The sequence below is a fragment of the Podarcis erhardii genome (genome assembly GCF_964252035.2).
Source record: "Podarcis erhardii genome assembly, chromosome: 14".
Taxonomy (NCBI): Eukaryota; Metazoa; Chordata; class Lepidosauria; order Squamata; family Lacertidae; genus Podarcis; species Podarcis erhardii.
The window spans coordinates 9,619,500-9,641,718 of record NC_138503.1 but is presented as its reverse complement, the minus strand read 5'-3'; the positions used below and the strand labels follow the sequence as shown (position 1 = coordinate 9,641,718).

At 46.0% G+C, this 22,219-nt stretch overlaps 1 protein-coding gene across 1 annotated transcript in view; it reads right to left on the bottom strand.

Moving 5' to 3' along the window:
• Positions 1-100: 100 nt before the first annotated feature.
• TBC1D21 (TBC1 domain family member 21) overlaps positions 101-22,219 on the bottom strand; it is a 44,034-nt gene continuing 21,915 nt past the window's right edge. Inside the window, exons 8-11 of the mRNA XM_081839219.1 lie at positions 21,774-21,871; positions 10,300-10,416; positions 528-617; positions 101-170 (exon numbers count right to left, since the gene is read on the bottom strand). Coding sequence (XP_081695345.1) covers positions 129-170; positions 528-617; positions 10,300-10,416; positions 21,774-21,871 — 347 coding nt within the window. The 3' untranslated portion in view covers positions 101-128. The remainder of the gene's footprint in view (positions 171-527; positions 618-10,299; positions 10,417-21,773; positions 21,872-22,219) is intronic.

Below are 22,219 nucleotides of genomic sequence, written 5' to 3'. Positions count from 1 at the left end.
CTTTCTTGCTCTGACCCACGTCAACAGGAGCAGAGAGAGGACATCTGCCCCCAGTTGATTTCCATTCTGTGTCACTAACACCACTCAGGCCACGTGACTCTTTTGACTTTTATAACAAGGCACCTTTATTACAGTGACAGACCAAAGAACTCCTTGAACTCCTTCGGAACCTGAGGACAAATGGAGGACACATCAGCAATATATATATAACAAAGAGAATATATCATTGTTCACCTCCCGCCACCCTTTTTTTAACTAGGGAAACTGCCTGAAGTGGCAGGGAACAAATGACCTCACAAAGGTCAACAGGGGTTTTTGCACCAGCTGTACCCCCAACAGTGACATTTCTCAGGCTTTTGCCTGATTAGTAACAAAGTCTAGTTGTGCTTGAGTTTGAGCTGCCTTTGTTTGTTATTGTGAGGACAGGCTTTTTTTATTTTAAGAAAAAGCTTAAGGCTGTGTATGGAATCCTTCTCCGAACCCAGAAATATTATATTGGAAGGAGAGTTCCAGTCCCCCCGCCTTACCTTATCTTTATATTTCAGGAGAACCTCATATGTGTTACAGGATTTGGAGATCAATTCATCGGCATCCAGATCCACAATGTTATTGCACAGCTGTAACAGAGAAGAAAAGTGACAGATTATCAGTCACCCAGGCTTGCTGTTTCACAGATTATATTGCCATTTTGGTTTGGTTGCAAATGTATTTTAGTCTCTGATATGAAAATATTAAAATAGAAGAATAATGTTGAGTGATCAGTCGGCTCTAGCACCAGTGGGAAGCATCACTGGTGATGCCTGCCATCCTGCAGGATGGCACTGCCAACCCCTGGAGCCTCCCGACTCTGCTATTACTCTTCCTTGCTTTCATTGAGTCTCATTCACACATGACACCAAACACAGGTCCATGTGTTTGCATAAAAGGGTTAGACTTGTTGATTTGTACTACTCAACTATTGTGTGCTCAGACTGTGCACTCATTGATTGTTATATCTGAATTAAACTCAGAGCTTAGAAAGCTATTCTTTAGGGACTAGTTTTCAAAATGTTTAAAAAGGAACTAATATTGGTTCCTTCACAAAATGAACTAGTCCATTCACATTCAGTTCACAGTTCAATTCAAGTTCATCCAAATGATCTTTGGCACTTTTCCCAGGATCCAGGCTGTTACAATCTGCTGGGCTGATGTATAAAGCGTATTAATAATAATAATAATAATAATAATAATAATAATAATAATAATAATATTTTTTATTTATACCCCGCCCTCCCCAGCCAAGGCCGGGCTCAGAGCGGCTTACAAACAATAATAAAAACAAGAAGAATGATTACAACTTAAAAACAAAAATAAAATACAACATTAAAATAATGGAACATTAAAATATTAAAATGTAGCCTCATCGCAGGAGGAGAAGGAAAAGAAAGAAAAAGAGAGAGAGGGGGGGGGGGAGGGAATCAAATTGGCTCCAAGCCAAAGGCCAGGTGGAACAACTCTGTCTTACAGGCCCTGCGGAAAGAAATCAGATCCTGCAGGGCCCTGGTCTCAGGAGACAGAGCGTTCCACCAGGCCGGAGCCAGAGTTGAAAAGGCCCTGGCTCTGGTTGTGAGGCATCTAATCATAAGCCTGCATTTTTATCAAAGCTTCTATATATTTCAATCAAGGCTTGTATTTAAAAATGAGCTTAAAAAAAAAGGATTTTCAAATGTTTCATGCCAGGCAAAAGACCAGCTGCCTAAAAGAACCTTGGCAAGATGTTTTTCCTCCTAAGACAAGAAGGGCCCCATTGATTTATAGTAGAAAAACAATTCTCAAAGTCATAAAAAGGGAGAATTACATATGCTGCCCCAAGGCTGAGAAAACACCATTAGGAATGGGGAAAGATAATACCAATGTGCCTCCCAGTAAAATGAGCCAGATCTTCTTTCTAAGGTTGAAAGGCCAGGAGCAAATGGAAGGAAAAACATTTAGCTAGAAAGAAAGAGAGCATTTTTGGGGAAGTCTCTTCTAAAGCTGTTTCTTAAACTGAGAGAGTTAAAAGGTTAAAATGTGTTAAATGTTGGAAAGGCAACTGGCTTGGCAGAAGAAGCAGCTTCTTCCTATTTTATTTTGAGGCTGGAGAGGAGGGGGAAAGGGGGAGGTGCAAACTGAAGAGGCTTCTTTTAAAAGCTGTGTTTTATTGAGTTCCTTCCTTTTCACTTTGAGAAGCTTTATTCTTTTAAGAGGCTACCTATGATAAATGTATGAAATATATTAGCTTAAATATATTGGCTTAAATGTAATTATGCAAAGGATTTAAGGAATGCTAGATTCTTATTTCATATGGTTGTAAGAGTTGTATTTATCCTGAAATTAAGTCAGCCACCAGCCCCCCCCCTGCCAGACAGAAGACGCCATCCGGGCAGTCTTGATATATGGTTGTCAGGCATTTGTTTAGAAACATTAAATGAAGGAAATCTTTCAATGTTGATGTGAAACTCAAGATCCTTGACATCTGTTGAACATAAAATGTAAGATTAAACCATTTGTTTTAGAAGGCAATAGGGCAAGAAGGGCAAGAGGTGAGCTGGTAATTAAGATTCCATGTAAGATATATTATTACTTATTTGTCATTTATATATAGCTCTTTGTCTCCCATATAAGGGCAAGGAAATGGGTGTATCTTTTGTGGGTGTATCTTTTGTGATTGGCTCTAGCAAACAGCCAATAGGAATTTCAACCAGGCTGATTGGACAGAGGCAGCCACAGGAGGAGCAAAGGGGGCTGGATTAAGGGAATATAAGTGCTGGCCAGAATGGCAGGAGGCCAGGCCAGAGCTTGGTAACCACGTACCACTGAGCCTCTTATTTATTTGTCTGACAAATAAATTACTATTTTAATTTCTCTATTGCTGCGTTGAATATTTCATTCCAGCTAAGCGTTAACCACAAGCAGGGTGCTACATTTTATGGTGCCCTGTGACTCGGATAAGTGGTCTGCTGGAACGCAGCCCCTTCGCCCTACTGGGCAGGGTACAAGAGAGAGGACAACTGCTTACCCAAAGCGCGCACTGGTAATTTTTTCCAGGGGGAACGCAGAAGACTCGTCTGTCTGATACCCTGCTCACTGGCGGCGACGGACCGGGGGAAACAGGGAACCAACCAAGGGTAAGTGCACAAAGGGATTTTTGGCCCTCCAATTAATTAGGAGGAAGAGAAGTCTTGATCAAACTTCTGCGTCTCAGTAAGGGGAAACTGAGTACGCTAGGTGGTTGGGTACATCAGATGGTGATCTGGTGTAGGGAAAGGGAAAAATTGGGAGGTAGAGTGTGGTGAAGTATCCAGCGCATTGTATGTGTGAGAAAGTACAGAGCAATCTGTAGCTGACCTTAGTGTGGAGTGGGCAGTACTTCGATTCCTAGTGAGGCGACTCCATCTAGGCAAGGAAACCCACGAAGCGCGTCTGTGAGTGACTGAGTGGATACTTCACAGGGCCATACAATGGGAGTTGGGGGTTCAAAGGGGGAAAATACACCTCTTGAGTGTATGTTAAATAATTTTAAGAAAGCCTTCTCAGGGGCATATGGAGTCAAAATGACGCCAGAGCGCTTGAGAACGTTATGTGAAATAGAATGGCCAAAACAAATTACTGGATGGCCATCCCAGGGAACCTTTGATATAAATTTAGTAAGCAAACTTTGGACTGATATCGCCAAAGAAACTGGAGGGTGCCCAGAACAATTTCCATATATAGATTCCTGGCTGAGCACATTAAATAAAAATCCTCCATGGATAAGGGAATGCAAAGTCAAACGATGCAAATTATTGGCTGTAAAAGCCGAAGCTAGGAAAGGAATCTTGCCAAATAAACTCAAACCCATTTTTGAGGGGCCAGAGGAAGAGGTGCTTCCACCTCCACCCTATGCTCCACATCGAAGGGAGCTTAATCCAAACACTCCACCAGTTGTAACCCCAAGGCAAGAAACTGGAATGAATAATGGGAGTGGAGTCACAGAGCTTGATTCCTTGATAGATTATGATAAATATCTTCAGGAGGCATTGGAGTTCTATAATAAAGCCCAAGCAGAAGTGGTTATTCCACCTGTGACTCCTAATAGACCTCCATCTACAGTCTCCTTTAGTGGAACAACTGATTGCCCACCCCAAACCCCTGTACATCCAAGTCCCAGAGAAATGTTACAGAAGTTACAGGGAGACCTTGCTCGGTCAGCAAGCAATACAGCCAGGCGTATAAAGCTGCTAAAAGAACGCCTTGCGACAGATACCATCCCCTATGATTTGAGGCCCCTAGAGCAAAGTGAAGAGAAAGGTCACGTAGTAGCCCCTCTTAGAAGAGTATTTGATGCACTTGAGGAGCCTGCGCTGGTTAATGGGCAACCCGGACCACGGCCACCTCGAACTTCGACCCTGCAATATATTCCATTCACAACTACAGATCTGATGAATTGGAAAACACACACCCCATCTTTTGCAGAAAAACCTCAGGCTATGATGGACTTGGTGACTTCAATAGTAAATACTCATAGCCCTACTTGGACAGATTGTCGCCAGCTCCTAAATACTCTGTTCACCACTGAGGAAAGGAGAGACATAATTGAAAAGGCACAGATATATTTGCGTGAGCAGGCCAGAGGGGGAAATATTTATAATATTGACCGTCATCTCCAAGATAACTTTCCCTTGGAAGATCCTAATTGGGATCCAAACAATGCAATTCACCTGGCCAGACTTACCACCTACCGCCAGACACTTGTGCAAGGTATCCGCAGGGCATGCCAGAAGCCCACTAATATGTCTAAAGTCTCAGAAGGGTAGATGTGTTACCCATAACACTGTTTCGTGTTCGGTGTGCACCCACAAAAAGACTTAAGTTGTCACCTTTTGAGCTCCTGTATGGGAGACCGCCCTCCTTTGTTCAGGATATTCCAGCTGACCTTAAACAAATAGGAGACCATGTGACACAGGAACAAGTGCAATCTCTCTCCCGTGTTTTTGTTTCTCTTAACAGGTGGGCCCTCGAGCGCACGCCGTGCAGCATTGCCGAGCCGATTCATCAGTTCCAGGCTGGCGATAGCGTATGGGTGAAAGAGTGGAAACGCGATCCACTTGCACCTAAGTGGCGTGGACCTTACACCGTCTTGCTCTCTACTCCAACAGCGGTGAAGGTAGCTGAGGTGACCCCCTGGATTCATCACTCTCGTTTGAAGAAGTCTGAAGGCAGTTGGACGTGCAAAGGTGACCCCTCTAATCCTTTAAAACTAACTCTCTCCAAAAACCCCTGTATCTAGCCCTACCGGGAACGGGCTAGGTCACGGGCAACATTTGACGACCGGCCTGCTGCAGCCACAACCTGGAAGCTGGCTGACCTGCGCACGCCTGAAGCTTGAGGAGCGTCTGAACCAGCGACTGTGAACGGAAAGATTCTCTAATACAATTGATTGACTGCCCCCCCCTTGTGGAACAATTATCAGAGATATTACTCATTGGGGATCCTCGGGATATATGTTTTGGTCTTGGTGGTTCCCCATTTCTGTCACTGGGGGAATTATATTGGGGCTAATAATTATTTGCTATCATAATAAGGTAATCTTTTGTGGAAGGAATGCATATACTAGACATCAACATGATTTTATTAATCCTGATCCCTTGGGAAGGGGAAGGGTCCTTGAATCTGACCAAATTGGCTAAATATGGATTCAGCCATGACCACAATATGTGGGTAGGTTTAGCTGAAATGGTAGCTAATGTTGCAAATAGGACCAATTGCCTTGTTTGCTCTCTTGGGCCAGATGATTCAGAGGGAGGTATGCCGTTATTACCGATACCATTAGATGCTATTGGTATGGTAAGCGAAATGCCACACCAAACTGAAATACAGAATTTCCCCGGATGGAACTCAACTAAACCATTACGAGTTATACCTGTACAAGGGGAATTCTGTGTACATAAATCATCAGATGCAGCTGATTCTCCCATGATAGGCTCTTCTCATTGTCACTATACTTGGGATTATAAGAAGAATAGTCATACCTGGGCACACGGTACTACCTATCGAACTCGGAATGCCTTGCCCTGTGCACCTCCTTTTATTCATGCATGGAAAGTGGTGTGGAACATAACTGTGACAGAAGAAGGCAATCTAACATACTGCACTGTAAACTCTCTACCCCTTTTGGTATTTCGCCTTCTGTATTCCCCGTACCAAAAACCTCAGACCCGATGGTTGTGGTGGATATGTGGAGAATGGGCATACAAGAAACTCCCTTCCAAATGGAGTGGGACTTGTTTCTTGGGTTGGGTATTACCACCAATGTGGATTATGCCCACTAGTTCGGCCAGGCGAACACGAAGGAATGCTGATATTTCTCATATAGCAGGAGGAAGTACCCAAAGTTGGAGCGGTACTGATGATTGGCCGCCAGAGCGCATTATAGCCTATTATGATCCTGCCTCCTGGAATCCTGGTGAGCTCATACAAGGGGCACGGGATCCTATTTATAATCTAAACAGAATAATTCGATTGCAAGCAGTAGTGGAACTTGTAACCAATGCAACGGCCCAGAGTTTGAGACTTATTGCACAACAGTTGGATGAAAGTAGAGCCGCCATTTTGCAGCTGAAAATGGGAATGGATTATGTACTTGCCAGGCAGGGAGGCCTATGTGGAGTCTTGAACTTGACAGGGAATGCCTGTTGCTTTAACATTTCTGATAATGGTGAGGCAATCCGTGTGTTGGCCACAAAGATGGAGAATATAGCACATGTCCCAGTACAAACATGGGAAGGATGGGATATGGGATGGCTCACCAATTGGTTACCTAATGTCACAGGACTCAAAGGGATACTATTGTCTTGCTTGTTTTTCTTGACAGTAGTAGTATTGGTTTTATGTATGATGCCATGTATCATTTCATGTTTTAGAAGTACAATTAGCAAGATGGTTTCAAATGAAACTCTACCTCATATCATGGCCCTATACAGAGCTTTACCTCAGGAATATGATGAAGGTCAAGCTATCAAGGACACTTGGGATGAAGGTCCTTGAGCTTGAAAGGGGGGAATGAGGCATCTAATCATAAGCCTGCATTTTTATCAAAGCTTCTATATATTTCAATCAAGGCTTGTATTTAAAAATGAGCTTAAAAAAAAAGGATTTTCAAATGTTTCATGCCAGGCAAAAGACCAGCTGCCTAAAAGAACCTTGGCAAGATGTTTTTCCTCCTAAGACAAGAAGGGCCCCATTGATTTATAGTAGAAAAACAATTCTCAAAGTCATAAAAAGGGAGAATTACATATGCTGCCCCAAGGCTGAGAAAACACCATTAGGAATGGGGAAAGATAATACCAATGTGCCTCCCAGTAAAATGAGCCAGATCTTCTTTCTAAGGTTGAAAGGCCAGGAGCAAATGGAAGGAAAAACATTTAGCTAGAAAGAAAGAGAGCATTTTTGGGGAAGTCTCTTCTAAAGCTGTTTCTTAAACTGAGAGAGTTAAAAGGTTAAAATGTGTTAAATGTTGGAAAGGCAACTGGCTTGGCAGAAGAAGCAGCTTCTTCCTATTTTATTTTGAGGCTGGAGAGGAGGGGGAAAGGGGGAGGTGCAAACTGAAGAGGCTTCTTTTAAAAGCTGTGTTTTATTGAGTTCCTTCCTTTTCACTTTGAGAAGCTTTATTCTTTTAAGAGGCTACCTATGATAAATGTATGAAATATATTAGCTTAAATATATTGGCTTAAATGTAATTATGCAAAGGATTTAAGGAATGCTAGATTCTTATTTCATATGGTTGTAAGAGTTGTATTTATCCTGAAATTAAGTCAGCCACCAGCCCCCCCCCTGCCAGACAGAAGACGCCATCCGGGCAGTCTTGATATATGGTTGTCAGGCATTTGTTTAGAAACATTAAATGAAGGAAATCTTTCAATGTTGATGTGAAACTCAAGATCCTTGACATCTGTTGAACATAAAATGTAAGATTAAACCATTTGTTTTAGAAGGCAATAGGGCAAGAAGGGCAAGAGGTGAGCTGGTAATTAAGATTCCATGTAAGATATATTATTACTTATTTGTCATTTATATATAGCTCTTTGTCTCCCATATAAGGGCAAGGAAATGGGTGTATCTTTTGTGGGTGTATCTTTTGTGATTGGCTCTAGCAAACAGCCAATAGGAATTTCAACCAGGCTGATTGGACAGAGGCAGCCACAGGAGGAGCAAAGGGGGCTGGATTAAGGGAATATAAGTGCTGGCCAGAATGGCAGGAGGCCAGGCCAGAGCTTGGTAACCACGTACCACTGAGCCTCTTATTTATTTGTCTGACAAATAAATTACTATTTTAATTTCTCTATTGCTGCGTTGAATATTTCATTCCAGCTAAGCGTTAACCACAAGCAGGGTGCTACAGTTGAAGCCAATCTAACTTCCTTAGGGCCCGGGACCACTAAGGTGTTGCTATTTATGGACCTTGAGGCTCTCCGTGGGGCATACCGGGAGAGGCGGTCCCATAGGTACGAGGGTCCTAGGCCGTGATGGGCTTTAAAGGTCAAAAGCAGCACCTTAAATCTGACCCTGTACTCCACTGGGACCCAGTGCAGCTGGAAAAGCACTGGGTGAATATGCTCCCATGGCAGAGACCCCATGAGGAGCCTCGCTGCTGCATTCTGCACCCGCTGGAGTTTCTGGGACAGCTTCAAGGGCAGCCCCGCATAGAGCGAATTACAGTAGTCAAGCCTGGAGATGACCGTCGCATGGATCACTGTGGCCAAGTCGGGGCGGGAAAGGTAAGGGACCAACGGCTTGATGCGGCGAAGGTGGAAAAATGTCGCCTTGGCTGTTGCTGTAACCTGCGCCTCCATGGAAAGGGAGGCGTCAAGGATTACACCCAAACTCTTAACGGAAGGCAATGGCACTAATTGGGCCTCCGCAAGAGAAGGGAGTTGGTCCCTCATCCCCATGCCATCCCGACCTGGTCATAGGACCTCTGTCTTCGAAGGATTTAGTTTCAATCGGCTACCACGAAACCATCCAGCCACAGCTTCCAAGCATCTGGTCAGTGTGTTCGGGGTCGAGTCGGTGTGGCCATCCATCAGCAGACAGAGCTGAGTGTCATCAGCATATTGGTGACAGCCCAGCCCAAAGCTCCGGATAATCTGGGCAAGGGGGCGCATAAAGATGTTAAAAAACATCGGGGAGAGAATTGCGCCCTGCGGCACTCCACACACCAAGGAGTGGCGCGATGACATTTCCCTCCCTAGTGCCACCCTCTGTCCCCGACCAGAGATAAAAGAGCACAACCAGGGCTATGCCCTGTATCCCCACGTCTGTGAGGTGGTGGTCCAGAAGATCATGATCGACCATGTCAAAGGCTGCTGACAAATCTAAAAGGATCAGCAGTCCTGACCCGCCTCGATCCAGTTGTCTACGGAGATCATCTGTTAGGGCAACCAGAGCCATCTCCGTCCCAAAACCAGGACGGAAACCGGACTGAAATGGATCTAATATTAATATTAGATTATTATTAATAATAATATTAATATTTTATTAATATTAGAATATTAATAAAACACTAAAACACACACACAGTGGAATGTGATCTGTTAATTTCCCCCAATTATTACAAACTTCACAGAATAATAAAATTGTAGAGTTGGAAGGGACAATGAGTATCATCTAGTTCAACTCCCCGCAATGCAGGAATCTTTTTGCCCAACATAGGGCTTGAACCAAAGAGTCTAAAGAGTAAAAATGCACATGTAAAAGAATGAACTTGAAGATGATCTTGAAGGTGACCTGTATCAACTGGCAGCAGCAGAGATCAAGAATCTGTGGCCCTCAAGATGTAGCTGGACAACATTTCCCATCATCCCTAACCATTGACCAGGCTGGCTGGGGTTGATGGGTGTTAAAGGTCAATAATATCCAGAGGGTTACAGGTTTCCTACCCCTTGTTTACAGCATGGTTGCTGAATACGGTTAGCTCGTATTGGTGCCTTATAATCTTTGTGGCAGGCAGCAGCAAAGATCTAGAAGTTCCCTAGGTATGCTCCGTTACTTTCCTTCCAACCCTACAACTTCACCATTCAGCATTCATTCATTCATTCATTCATTCATTCATTCATTCATTCATTCATTTATAAGGGTATGTGTGTGCCACTGTATCATAAAATATCAGGGCAGTATACAAAGTTCACCAAGATTTTTGTAGGTAGCTTGCTTATGTGGGAATTCCAGAGTACCCTGGATTATAGTCCTGGTGCTTAAATCGCATCTCATGTAACTTTTAGGTGTCCTGATAGTCTGACTCACCATTAAAATGTCGTCTCCATTCATGTCTTCTCTGAGGATCTGATCTCTCACTGTCTGCAACATTGTGTAGGCTACAATCACTTGAAAGTTTCTGCAAGGCAACCCAGTCAGAAACACCTTGGAGGAGACCAACACAAGCTAGAATTAGGGGTGAATGCATCAGTCTATTCCCATCCTGTGTGTGCTCATTCATACATCTGTTCAATCTCTGCATTCATCTGTGATTTTTTTTCATTAAAAAAATCTGAACTCTAATTTTGTATAGACAGAGATTTTTTTTAAAAAAAAGTTAAAAGAAAAGTAAAATACCATCATTATAAATATTCTGGAGGGTGTTGTAACAAATGTTGCTTACACATGATCTATTGTTCTTGTGTGAACTATACATTTTGAATATTATCTTTAACATATTTTGTTGTTATACAGTATAACATCTAAAACAGCTTGTCCTGTGTTTGTGCATTTATTATGACATTTAAAAATTAGCTTATGCCACAGTTTTAACAAATCTTTGCACTTATTTAACATTCGTTCCCATATTTTCATATAATGCGATACATTATACCATAGAATTCTGTGCCAAATTCCTGGTCCCCATTCTTTTATAGAAGAAGAAGATGAAGATGAAGATGAAGATGAAGATGAAGATGATGATGATGAAGAAGAAGAAGAAGAAGAAGAGGAGGAGGAGGAGGAGGAGTAGGAGGAGTAGTAGTTTGGGTTTGATCTCCCACTTTATCACTACCCGAAGGAGTCTCAAAGCGGCTAACATTCTCCTTTCCCTTCCTCCCCCACAACAAACACTCTGTGAGGTGAGTGGGGCTGAGAGACTTCAAAGAAGTGTGACTAGCCCAAGGTCACCCAGCAGCTGCATGTGGAGGAGCAGAGATGCGAACCCGGTTCACCAGATTACGAGTCCACCACTCTTAACCACTACACCAGACTGGCTTGTCCCCCCACCCCAATAAGAACATATGGAGAACCTGCAGGATCAGGCCAATAGCCCATCTAGTCCAGCATCCTGTTCTCACAGGGACCAACCAAATGCCTGTGGGAAACCCATATGCAGAACCTGAGTATAAGACCACTCTCCCTTGCTGTGGTCTCCAGCAATTGGCATTCAGAAAGGCCTTCGACCCTGGAGCCAGGGCAAAAAAGAAGGAAGGAAGGAAGGAAGGAAGGAAGGAAGGAAGGAAGGAAGGAAGGAAAGAAGGAGGTAAAGGACCCCTGGACGCTTCCGTCCAGTCAAAGGCAACTACGGGGTTGCGGCTCTCATCTCCCTTTCAGGCCGAGGGAGATGCTGTTTGTCCACAGACAGCTTTCTGGGCCATGTGGCCAGCTGGACTAAACCGCTTCTGCCACAACGGAACCCCATGATGGAAACCAGAGCGCTTGGAAACACTGTTTACCTTCCCGACGCAGCAGTACCTATTTATCTACTTGCACTGGTGTGCTTTCAAACTGCTAGGTTGGCAGGAGCTGGGGCAGAGCAATGGGGGCTTCACCCCGTTGCAGGGATTCGAACCGCCGACCTTCTTATCGGCAAGCCCAAGAGGCTCAGTGGTTTAGACCACAGCGACAAAGCTAAAGGGGTAAAAGGGCTTGGAGAGCTGGGAGAGTCTGTGGCAGAGAATCAGAAGCAAGGGAGGAAGGAGTCGAAGAGGCAGAGAGTCTGGCTGGTGAAGAGGCACAGGTGTCTCCTGCTGCTGCGACAGCCTCCTCTCCTCGCTGGTCTCCCAGAACCCGCAGAGGCATGAAGCAGGAGGAGCAGAGGACAGGCATGCTGGCGCAGTCTCAGATTGCTTGCAGAAGCCCTGGGAGGGGAGGGCACTTAGGCAGCTGTGTGAAGGCAGGGACCTCCAGCCTCCACAACTGCCTCATAGGGGCAAGACCTACCAGAGAGAGCTGGTGTGCTCATTAGGGCTGACCCATGTAAGGAGCCACCTCAGTGGTTTAGACCACAGCACCACCTGTATCCATTATGGCTAGTAGGCTTTGATTGGCCCGATCTTCCATGAAATTGTCTAATCCTCTTTTAAAGCCATCCAAGTTAGTGGCCTCACTGCCTCCTGTGCGAGCAAGTTCTAGAGTTTAACTGTGTTGCACTGTGTGAAGAAGTCCTTTCTTTTCTCTGTCCTTAATCTTCCATCATTCAGGTTCTAGTGTTGTGAGAGAGGGAGAAAACCTTGCTCTATCTACTTTCTCAGTGCCACGCATAATTCCATAAACTTAGCATGTCACCTTTTCCTCGCCTGTTCTCTAATCTCAAATGCTTTAACCTCTTCTCGTAGGGGAGTCACTGCATTCCCTGGATTCTTTTGATTGTCCTTTTCTGAACATGTGGCTACTAAATTGCTCCCTGCAACCCAAATATTTGCCACTTGCTGGTTGTTGTTGTTGTTTTTTAAAATAGATCTGGGCAAAAGTTTTTATTTAAGTATGTGTTCTTTATCACTATACACATTTTAACACATTTCTGCAATTTTGGGCAGACTTTGCTACATTTTGAGCTGAAAATTGTACCAAAAGATTCAGAGAAGTGTAAGATCTGAAGGATTATTCCATCTCACTCAGCACATTGGTCTGGGAGCTGCTGCAGATCAGATCAATTTGCACTGGAATGCCAGAAGCTGAATTCTTCCAGTGTACTTCACTAGAATCAGTGGATGTGATGGGGGAGCAGGCGAGGGAGAGGGCTGAACCGCTTGAAATCTCTGCTTAGCATTTATTCTACTTTCTCTTCCCCATCAGTCATTTTAGGTTGACAGCAACGTGTGCACCGAAGTGTTGTTTTGTGTAAGACATGCACTATGTCTGAAGGAGAAAGGATGACAACAAGGTGATATGAGCCACACTGCGATGCCCGGTTATTATAGAAGATGCCTGTTTTGTAACACCAGAAGATCACACTGCAAAGAATCTTATCCCTGACTTCTCAGGATCTGTATAGAAGGAGTAGTTCAGCACACGATTCAATGAAGTGTCTAGTCTGACACATAGCTGGGTGCCAGCAGGAACCACAAGGCACCTAGAGCCTTAGAAAGGAGTCAATTTCCTCTGTAACTTCCTTTGTTTTTCTCCTGATTTGTTTTGCTCTGCGTGCCACTCATCCCAGATTCTGGTTTAACTAGGAAAACGGCAAGCAACAATTTCAGAATTGGAGCATGCCTCATTCACAGCTTTCCGTTCCTTCAGAGAATTTGCATCTCTTAGACCCCACCCCTGTGCACAGGTGCATTGACAAAACACTGCAAAATGGCTCTCTTGATGTGGTTGCACATCAAGAATTTTTTATGGGGGGGGGGGGGCTTTGGTCTTGTGCATTAGTAAAACACCACACCAGAAGAATCTTTATTAGTTATTGCATTGCAACACAGAATTAGGTGCAGAAGGTGCAACTCTTTACCCACACTTTTGCCATGTGGGATGTATATTTTAAGAACTCACCTTATTTCTAGGATGCAATATGTTTTAAACTGCTTTTAATTTTATGTTTTTATTGTTGTAACCTCCCCTGGGACCTTAGGGTGAATGGCAGCTTATTTATTATTGTTGATATTAATAAGGCTTTTTTGTTCCACCTTTTATCTAGGCTTGCGTGTGAATTACCGTATTTTTTTGCTCCATAAAACTCACTTTTTCCCTCCTAAAAAGAAAGGGGAAATGTATGTGCGTCTTATGGAGCGAATGCAGGCTGCGCAGCTATCCCAGAAGCCAGAACAGCAAGAGGGATTGCTGCTTTCACTGTGCAGCGATCCCTCTTGCTGTTCTGGCTTCTGAGATTCAGAATTTTTTTCTTCTTGTTTTCCTCCTCCAAAAACTAAGTGCGTCTTGTGGTCTGGTGCGTCTTATAGAGCGAAAAATACGGTAACCATGAAGGTTGGGAAGGAAGATGTGAATGCAACAGAGTCGCCAAAAGTTGTAGCAGAATGTGCATGCGGTGTGTGGCATATGCAACGTTTGGAGAGTTTAAAAACCAAGAAAAATCGAGAATTCTTAATGCATTGAATCTACTTTGGAAGCAAAGCCAGGCAATTCCAGAACTCTAAAATGCAGCGACAAAATTGGAAGATGAGAATCCTAGGTGTGGCTGTGACCGTTGTGGGTTTATCCTGCCACAATGAGGCCCACCTTCAAGATCAGGTGCTTTCCCTCCCCCATATTTTCCTTTCCCACTCCATGACCTGCCCAAGATTAGGATACTGAGTCACTGCAGCCTTCAGGAAGTGAAGCAAAGCCCTTTATGAACAGAAAAACTCAGATTTCCTGTGGAGCACAGACTGATCTGGGCTGAAAAGTTTTTTTCCGCATGCATATTTTTAAATAGAGTTTAGCTAAATCCAATTCTGCCATGTAGCCAGTACAACAGAGAAGGTGACCTTTGGTTATTTCTTAAGCAAGACAGAGGTGAGCAAAACCAGTGCAGGGAAAACAAATGTGGCATTATTTGGTGGAGGAAAGAGGGCAGGGACAAGGTTGCTTCTAAGGTAGGCTTCCTCAAACTCGGCCCTCCAGATGTTTGTGGCCTACAACTCCCATGATCCCTAGCTCGCAGGACCAGTGGTCAGGGATGATGGGAATTGTAGTCTCAAACAATTCCTGAGGGCTGAGTTTGAGGAAGCCTGTACTAAGGTCCCCTGTGGCTCAGGGGACGGGTGGTCTCAGCTGGTGCAGAAGGGGTGGAAGCTGTTAGGGGAGGGGTGGAGCCTAGTGACACTTTCAGGAACATCTGGATTGGTGTGATGAACTACTGGACTGCAGGTGGTAGCTTCTCGGTAGATTCTTCATGCTCTGGATTGGCTCTGCCCATTCAGGCTGGTCATTGGATTTTGGGCAGGAGACAGTATAAAAGGACTCCTGTTCCAGATGAGCTTTATTTGAGCAGGAATATCTTCTTGTACTCTAGTGTGCCCATGTTTCTTTGGTGGTTGTTTGGTTCTGGCTTGCTCCTCAACTCTGCTTTCCCGTGAGTCCTTCAACCCTGATTACTGGCTGGTTCCATGGCATAGCTGTCATCTTTTCCCTTTTCTTGTGAGGAATCCTATTCAGAATAAGGGAATTTCCCTTTAAAAAAGGGAAACGCTGACAGCTATGTTCCATGGTTATTAATTCAAGGTTTCTGGCTCATCCCAGACTTCTGCCTGTAACCCAACTATGACCAGCCCTGTCTTTAGCATATGCACCGCTAGGGTGCAAAGATCCACCCAGAACCCCCAAATTAACTTTTATTATGCTTATGTCAGACACCACGCTTATGCCTTATCTCTTGTTGTGAATGACAAGCGCCGTCATTGAGTCTGACAAGCGCTGCCGTTGTGAATGACAAGTGTGGTGCGTCTTTGGTAAATGAGCGCAGAAAGTTGAAAGTCCTTTAGTGAAACAGTAGATGTACATTTTGGTAATACCTAGGTATATATGTATTTTGTTTTTCTAGCTTGATCAAAATAATTTATTATTTCATAACAGGGAGACAGTTAAGAGCTTAGGCAACTTCAGCGGCGGGCGCCTGGCACCCCCCCCCCCAGAATTCAGCACCTGGGTGCTGTGCATCCCTTGCACCCCCCGGGTAAAGACGGCCCTGACTATGACATGGGCTAAGGATTGCACATAGCTGGAACACGCCTGACTTAAGGCATGTAGGAAGCTCAGTATTTGTCTGCACTGATTGGCAGAGAGACCTTCTACGTGCAAAGCATGTCACGGCTAAAAATTAGCCACTCTTTCTTTAATACAAAAGGAATGGAGTCAGCATGAGCCAGTGGCCTACAATGAATCGGCAAAGCCTGCATGACGCATGCAACCTTTCACCTGTGTATGCCTGTATATATAGAGTGGTCATTGATGGTGTGTGTGGTGGGTTGGTCGGATGGTAGAAAGCTGGTTGCGTTTGATATGTATAAAGCTGTCGGTCGTGGTTGTAGAAGATGACTTTTAAGAAGAAAAGCAGCATTCTGCAAAGTACTCCTGCCACTCACCATCTGGCCTGGGGCGGGGCCTGAAGCCTCATAAAGGACTGCTGGACTCTGCTGCCCAGGAGGACTCTCCTGCATGTGAGTGTCTGAGGGCCCTGCTCCTTCCTGCCACTCACCATCTGGCCTGGGGCGGGGCCTGAGGCCTCACAAGGACTGCTGGACTCTGCTGCCCAGGAGGACTCTCCTGCATGTGAGTGTCTGAGGGCCCTGCTCCTTCCTGCCACTCACCATCTGGCCTGGGGCGGGGCCTGAAGCCTCATAAAGGACTGCTGGACTCTGCTGCCCAGGAGGACTCTCCTGCATGTGAGTGTCTGAGGGCCCTGCTCCTTCCTGCCACTCACCATCTGGCCTGGGGCGGGGCCTGACGGGCCTCACTAGAACAGTTGCTGTTACTGCCGGAGGGGTGCAGAGTGCTTTTAAAATGTTTTAAAATTTTTATTTTGAATTTTTTGTATGTGGGGGGGGGGGTGCGGTGGATGTTTATTGGGCCTGGGAATTTGTTTGATTTATGTTTTTGTAATTTTGTAATTTTGATTGTTTTTTGTTTATATTGTCTTATTTGTGTTTTGTTTTGTTTTGTTTTGTTTTGTTTGTTTGTTTCTTAAAGGGGTTATTTTGTTCTTAAGGGGAGGGGTCAGGGCTGCCAGGGAATGGGCCCCAGCCCACAAAATGGCTGGGATATGCTTCACAGGGGGGAATGCACTAGGACAACCGATCTCAGTGATCACGGGTAGGAGGAGGAGTTACGCTAAGACCAGACCATGTCATTACAGAGGAGGCAGGTTTAGTCGTTGTCTGAGGACTATCCCTGCCTCTGGGTCTGGTCCTGACCGGATGAATACTAGAATCAGCAAGGGATACCCACATGACCTGAAAGTGTTGCTGTGCAATGCCAGGTCAATGATTCATAAGACCACTGCCATCCATGACTTGATCGTGGATGGAGGACTTGACCTGGCATGTGTAACAGAGACTTGGTTGGATGAAGCAGATGGGCCTGTCCTTGCCGCTGCTTGTCCACCAGGTTTCTCTTACGCACAGCAACCCAGGTCATGTGGGCGGGGAGGGGGGGTTGCAGTGATTTTTAGGAAGTCATTAGTTTGCACCAGGCGTCCTATTGGGAAGACCCAGTTTTCTGAGTGCATGTTCTGGAAGTTGGGCAATAGGGGCAGTACAGGATTCCTTTTGGTGTACCGACCTCCCCGCTGCACCAAGGATTCCCTGCCCGAGCTGCTTCAGGTCGTGGCGGATGTTCTCCTGGAGACACCTAGCTTGGTCGTCCTAGGGGATTTTAACATCCATGCCGACACGACCTTACAAGGGGCCGCTCGGGACTTCGTGGAAAGCATGGCCTCCATGGGGCTGTCCCTGAATAAGTCTGGCCCAACCCATAGCCGCGGACATGCCTTGGACCTGGTGTTTACCTCTACGGATGTTGGTGATCTGACACTAAGTAAAAGCGAAACGAAAGAAGTGCCATGGTCAGATCACTTCCTGGTGCAACTGGACTTCTCCGCGACCCATCCCCTCTGCAGGGAGGTGGGACCGATTCGGATGGTCCGCCCCCGCCACTTAATGGATCCAAATGGTTTCCAGAGAGTGGTTGGGGATGCTTTATCCCATGTTGATGGCCTTTCAGCCGATTCCCTGGTGGCCCGCTGGAATGTGGAGTTAACCAGGGCTATTGACTGTTTGGCTCCGAAGCGCCCTCTCCGATTGCATGAAGCCCGGAGAGCCCCGTGGTTTTCCACGGATCTGAGGGCAATGAAACAATCGTTGAGACGGCTAGAGCGCCGGTGGCGGATAACTCATTCTGAATCTGACCGGACACGGGTTAGAGCTCAACGTCGAGCCTACCAAGTGGCGATAGCGACGGCGAAGAAGACTTTCTTCACCGCCTCTATTGCATCTGCAGAAAACAGCAGCAGGAGACTCTTTCAGGTGGTTCGCAATTTAGCGGAACCACCTGTAACATCGGGGCCCAGTACGGGCCACATGTTCTCCTGCAATGATTTTGCAAATTTTTTTGCAGATAAAATCGCTCAGATTCGGGAAGAAGTAGACTCCACCGTGGGAGCAGGGCCGGGGCGGGAGAGTGCTAGAGTCCTGTCTGGTCAAGTTGTGTGGGATCAATTTCAATCTGTTACCTCCGAGGATGTGGACAGGCTGCTTGGACGAGTGAAGCCAACCACCTGCCTCCTGGATCCTTGCCCATCCTGGCTTATAAAAGCTAGCCGGGAAGGACTGGGCGATGGGCTTCGTGGGGTGGTGAATGCTTCCCTCCGTGAGGGAGCCTTCCCAGACCCGCTGAAAGAGGCGGTTATTAAACCGCTTCTTAAAAAACCATCTTTAGATGCGGCCACGATGGCCAATTATCGCCCAGTCTCAAACCTCCCATTCTTGGGCAAGGTGATTGAGCGAGTGGTTGCTGAACAACTCCAGGCACGCCTGGAAGAAGCGGACCATTTGGATCCCTTCCAGTCGGGATTCAGGCCTCATCATGGGACTGAAACTGCCTTGGTCGCACTGGTTGATGATCTCCGGCGGGCTAGGGACAAAGGTGAGAGCTGTTTCCTAGTTCTGCTGGATCTCTCAGCGGCGTTTGATACCATCGACCATGACATCCTTCTGGACCGTCTTGAGGGGCTGGGAGCTGGGGGCACTGTCATACAGTGGTTCCGCTCCTTCCTCCTGGGCCGTGTTCAGAAAGTGGTGGTGGGGGATGAGTGTTCAGACCCCTGGCCGCTCACTTGTGGGGTGCCTCAGGGTTCTGTCCTCTCCCCCATGCTTTTCAACATCTACATGCAGCCGCTGGGAGGGATCATCAGGAGGTTTGGGCTGGGTGTTCATCAGTATGCAGATGATACCCAGCTCTACCTCTCTTTTAAATCAGAACCAGTGAAGGCGGTAAAGGTCCTGTGTGAGTGTCTGGAAGCGGTTGGAGGATGGATGGCGGTTAACAGATTGAGGTTGAATCCTGACAAGACAGAAGTACTGTTTTTGGGGGACAGGAGGCGGGCAGGTGTGGAGGATTCCCTGGTCCTGAATGGGGTAACTGTGCCCCTGAAGGACCAGGTGCGCAGCCTGGGAGTCATTTTGGACTCACAGCTGTCCATGGAGGCACAGGTCAAATCTGTATCCAGGGCAGCTGTTTACCAGCTCCATCTGGTACGTAGGCTGAGACCCTATCTGCCTGCGGACTGTCTCGCCAGAGTGGTACATGCTCTGGTTATCTCCCGCTTGGACTACTGCAATGCGCTCTACGTGGGGCTACCTTTGAAGGTGACCCGGAAACTACAACTAATACAGAATGCGGCAGCTAGACTGGTGACTGGGAGCGGCCGCCGAGACCATATAACACCGGTCTTGAAAGACCTACATTGGCTCCCAGTACGTTTCCGAGCACAATTCAAAGTGTTGGTGCTGACCTTTAAAGCCCTAAATGGCCTCGGTCCAGTATATCTGAAGGAGCGTCTCCTCCCCCATCTTTCTGCCCGGACACTGAGGTCCAGCTCCGAGGGCCTTCTGGCGGTTCCCTCACTGCGAGAGGCCAAGTTGCAGGGAACCAGGCAGAGGGCCTTCTCGGTGGTGGCGCCCGCCCTGTGGAATGCCCTCCCATCGGATGTCAAGGCGATGGACAACTACCTGACATTCAGAAGACATCTGAAGGCAGCCCTGTTCAGGGAAGTTTTTAATATGTGACATTTTAGTGTATTTTTTATCTCTGTTGGAAGCCGCCCAGAGTGGCTGGGGAAACCCAGCCAGATGGGCGGGGTACAAATAATAAATTATTATTATTATTATTATTATTACTCCTTCTCAAAGACCACACAAAGGAGGCAAAGTGTTATGTACTGAGTTGAATAGGATGCAAAAGGCAGGAGTCTGATTGGTCCTATAACAATAGGATTCAGAATGCAGCAGTCTGATTGGTCGTAGAACAATAGGCTCCAGAATGCAGCAGACTGATTGGTCCTCAGGAGCCACCCAATCCAGCTCCAGATGGAAGTGAATCCGCAACCTGATTGGCCTACAGGTGAATCCCCGAATTAGCCAATCACGTGGGGCCCATTGTGTAAATAATGTATATAAAGCAGACATTCTGGGGGAACTTCCATTCTTCCTCACCACTATGAGCTGAATAAAGAGCATGAAATCCACTCTCGACTCCAAGTATATTTCACTAAGGAGGTCAGAACCTTTTTCTTTTCAAACACTGACAAAGCAGATGCCCCACCACTGGTCCACAGTCCTTCCTTTGCTTGGTTTCTTGGTGATAGAAACTGACAGACGTATGAGAAGAGGGGGTTACAAAAGGAAAAAAAAAGAAACCTCTTAAGCCATAAGGAAATGAGCTTGTCCCTTTGATTCTGACCCTTCACCCTGAAATTTTACTCCTTCCACTAGAGACCCATAGAAGAACCCTGAAACATTAAAAGATCAGGTCAAACTCTGAGGTCTGGCAATCCTAGGAAGGATAGGCAGCTTTTGCAATAAACTGCTAGAAGCCCAAAGACCCCTAGAGGAAGTGGCTAGAAGGCCAACCTGCTACAACAATAACACCAACGCAAATCCTAATGGCCTGGATTAATTGAGCTTCTTTGGAGATAGCGAAGAACTTTCCTTTCCCAACCCAGATGGAGCTTTGCCCTTTCACCTCCCTTCCACATAATTACCGGCAAACGGCTGGTGTGCAGAAGCCGACTCAGCAGGAAGGACAAACACAAGGGAAAAATTCTCTGCACATATTAATTGAAATAATAAAAGGCGCCGGGGTACAGGAGGGGCGGCTGAGGCTGCTAAACAAATGGCTGCTGTTCGGCGGGGTCAGAACATCCTGCTACAGCAGCAGTCCTGGCCTCCATTTGGGATTCGACTTAAAAAAAGAAAAAAAAAAGGGAAAAAGGGGGCTTTAAGAGGAGCTGTGGCGCAACCACTAATGCGCACCAGCTGTGTAGCTGGCAGGAATCACTGGCCAGCATCAGGGAGGCAACTGGCGCAGGACCATGGAGAGGCTGCTTCTCGTCTGGCAAGGCTGTCAAGCCCCCTAATTTTTGCCCAGAGAGTCAACAAAACGGAGAGAACTGCCAGCCATAGTGAAACAGATTTTGCATTTAAAATCCACTGTGGCATCCGCTGCACGGAGAAGATTTTGCTCACTGGAATCTGAATGCAGGTTTCCAGGATTGTGCTGAGAATCTCCCTCTCCCTCCCTCCCTCTCTAGATATATATTCTCATTTAATTATGCATTTGCTTTAGGAACTGCCTCTCTATCACTGTTGCTCTTAGGAATGACATGTGGAAGCAATCTAAATCCAGTTAGCCAGCATGGTAGCAAGCAAAATATGCCAATGCATTAAGATGCACAGATGAAGCTGCCTTATACCAGGCGAGACGAGTTGTCCATTTAGTCACCCAAACAGGTACTGAGGGGTGTTTTATATCCAGCATCTCTTCAGGAGCATAAACATCCAGCCATGTACATAGCAAAAACCACTCACCTCCCAAAGTCTCCAGACATCGTCAAAAGACTTGAAAACTCGCTGGAAAAACAGGCAGAACCAAGGGAACAAGGACTGTACCACTCGACCTTTCTCTTCTAGAAATATTAAGGAAATGGAAGTTTAGAACCCATGAATTGTATCTCAACCCAGAGGGACTGGCTGGTTGCCCTAACAGAACAAATAGGTACCTTTGCACTCATCTAGTTCAACTTTCTGATCCATGTAGAATCTGCAGTGCAGTGCAGGATGCGACAAAAATATCCCTGATCGGATGCCTTTTCGGCAAATTATTCCATTATCCAATTGCTCTTACCATGAACACATCTGTCTGTAGCTTTCCTTTGGGGAATTATAGGGACAGAACTACCCAAATTGTATAGAAATTTATTCATGTATGCAACTACAGCGGCAAGAATGTTACTTGCCCCAAAATGGAAAGATGA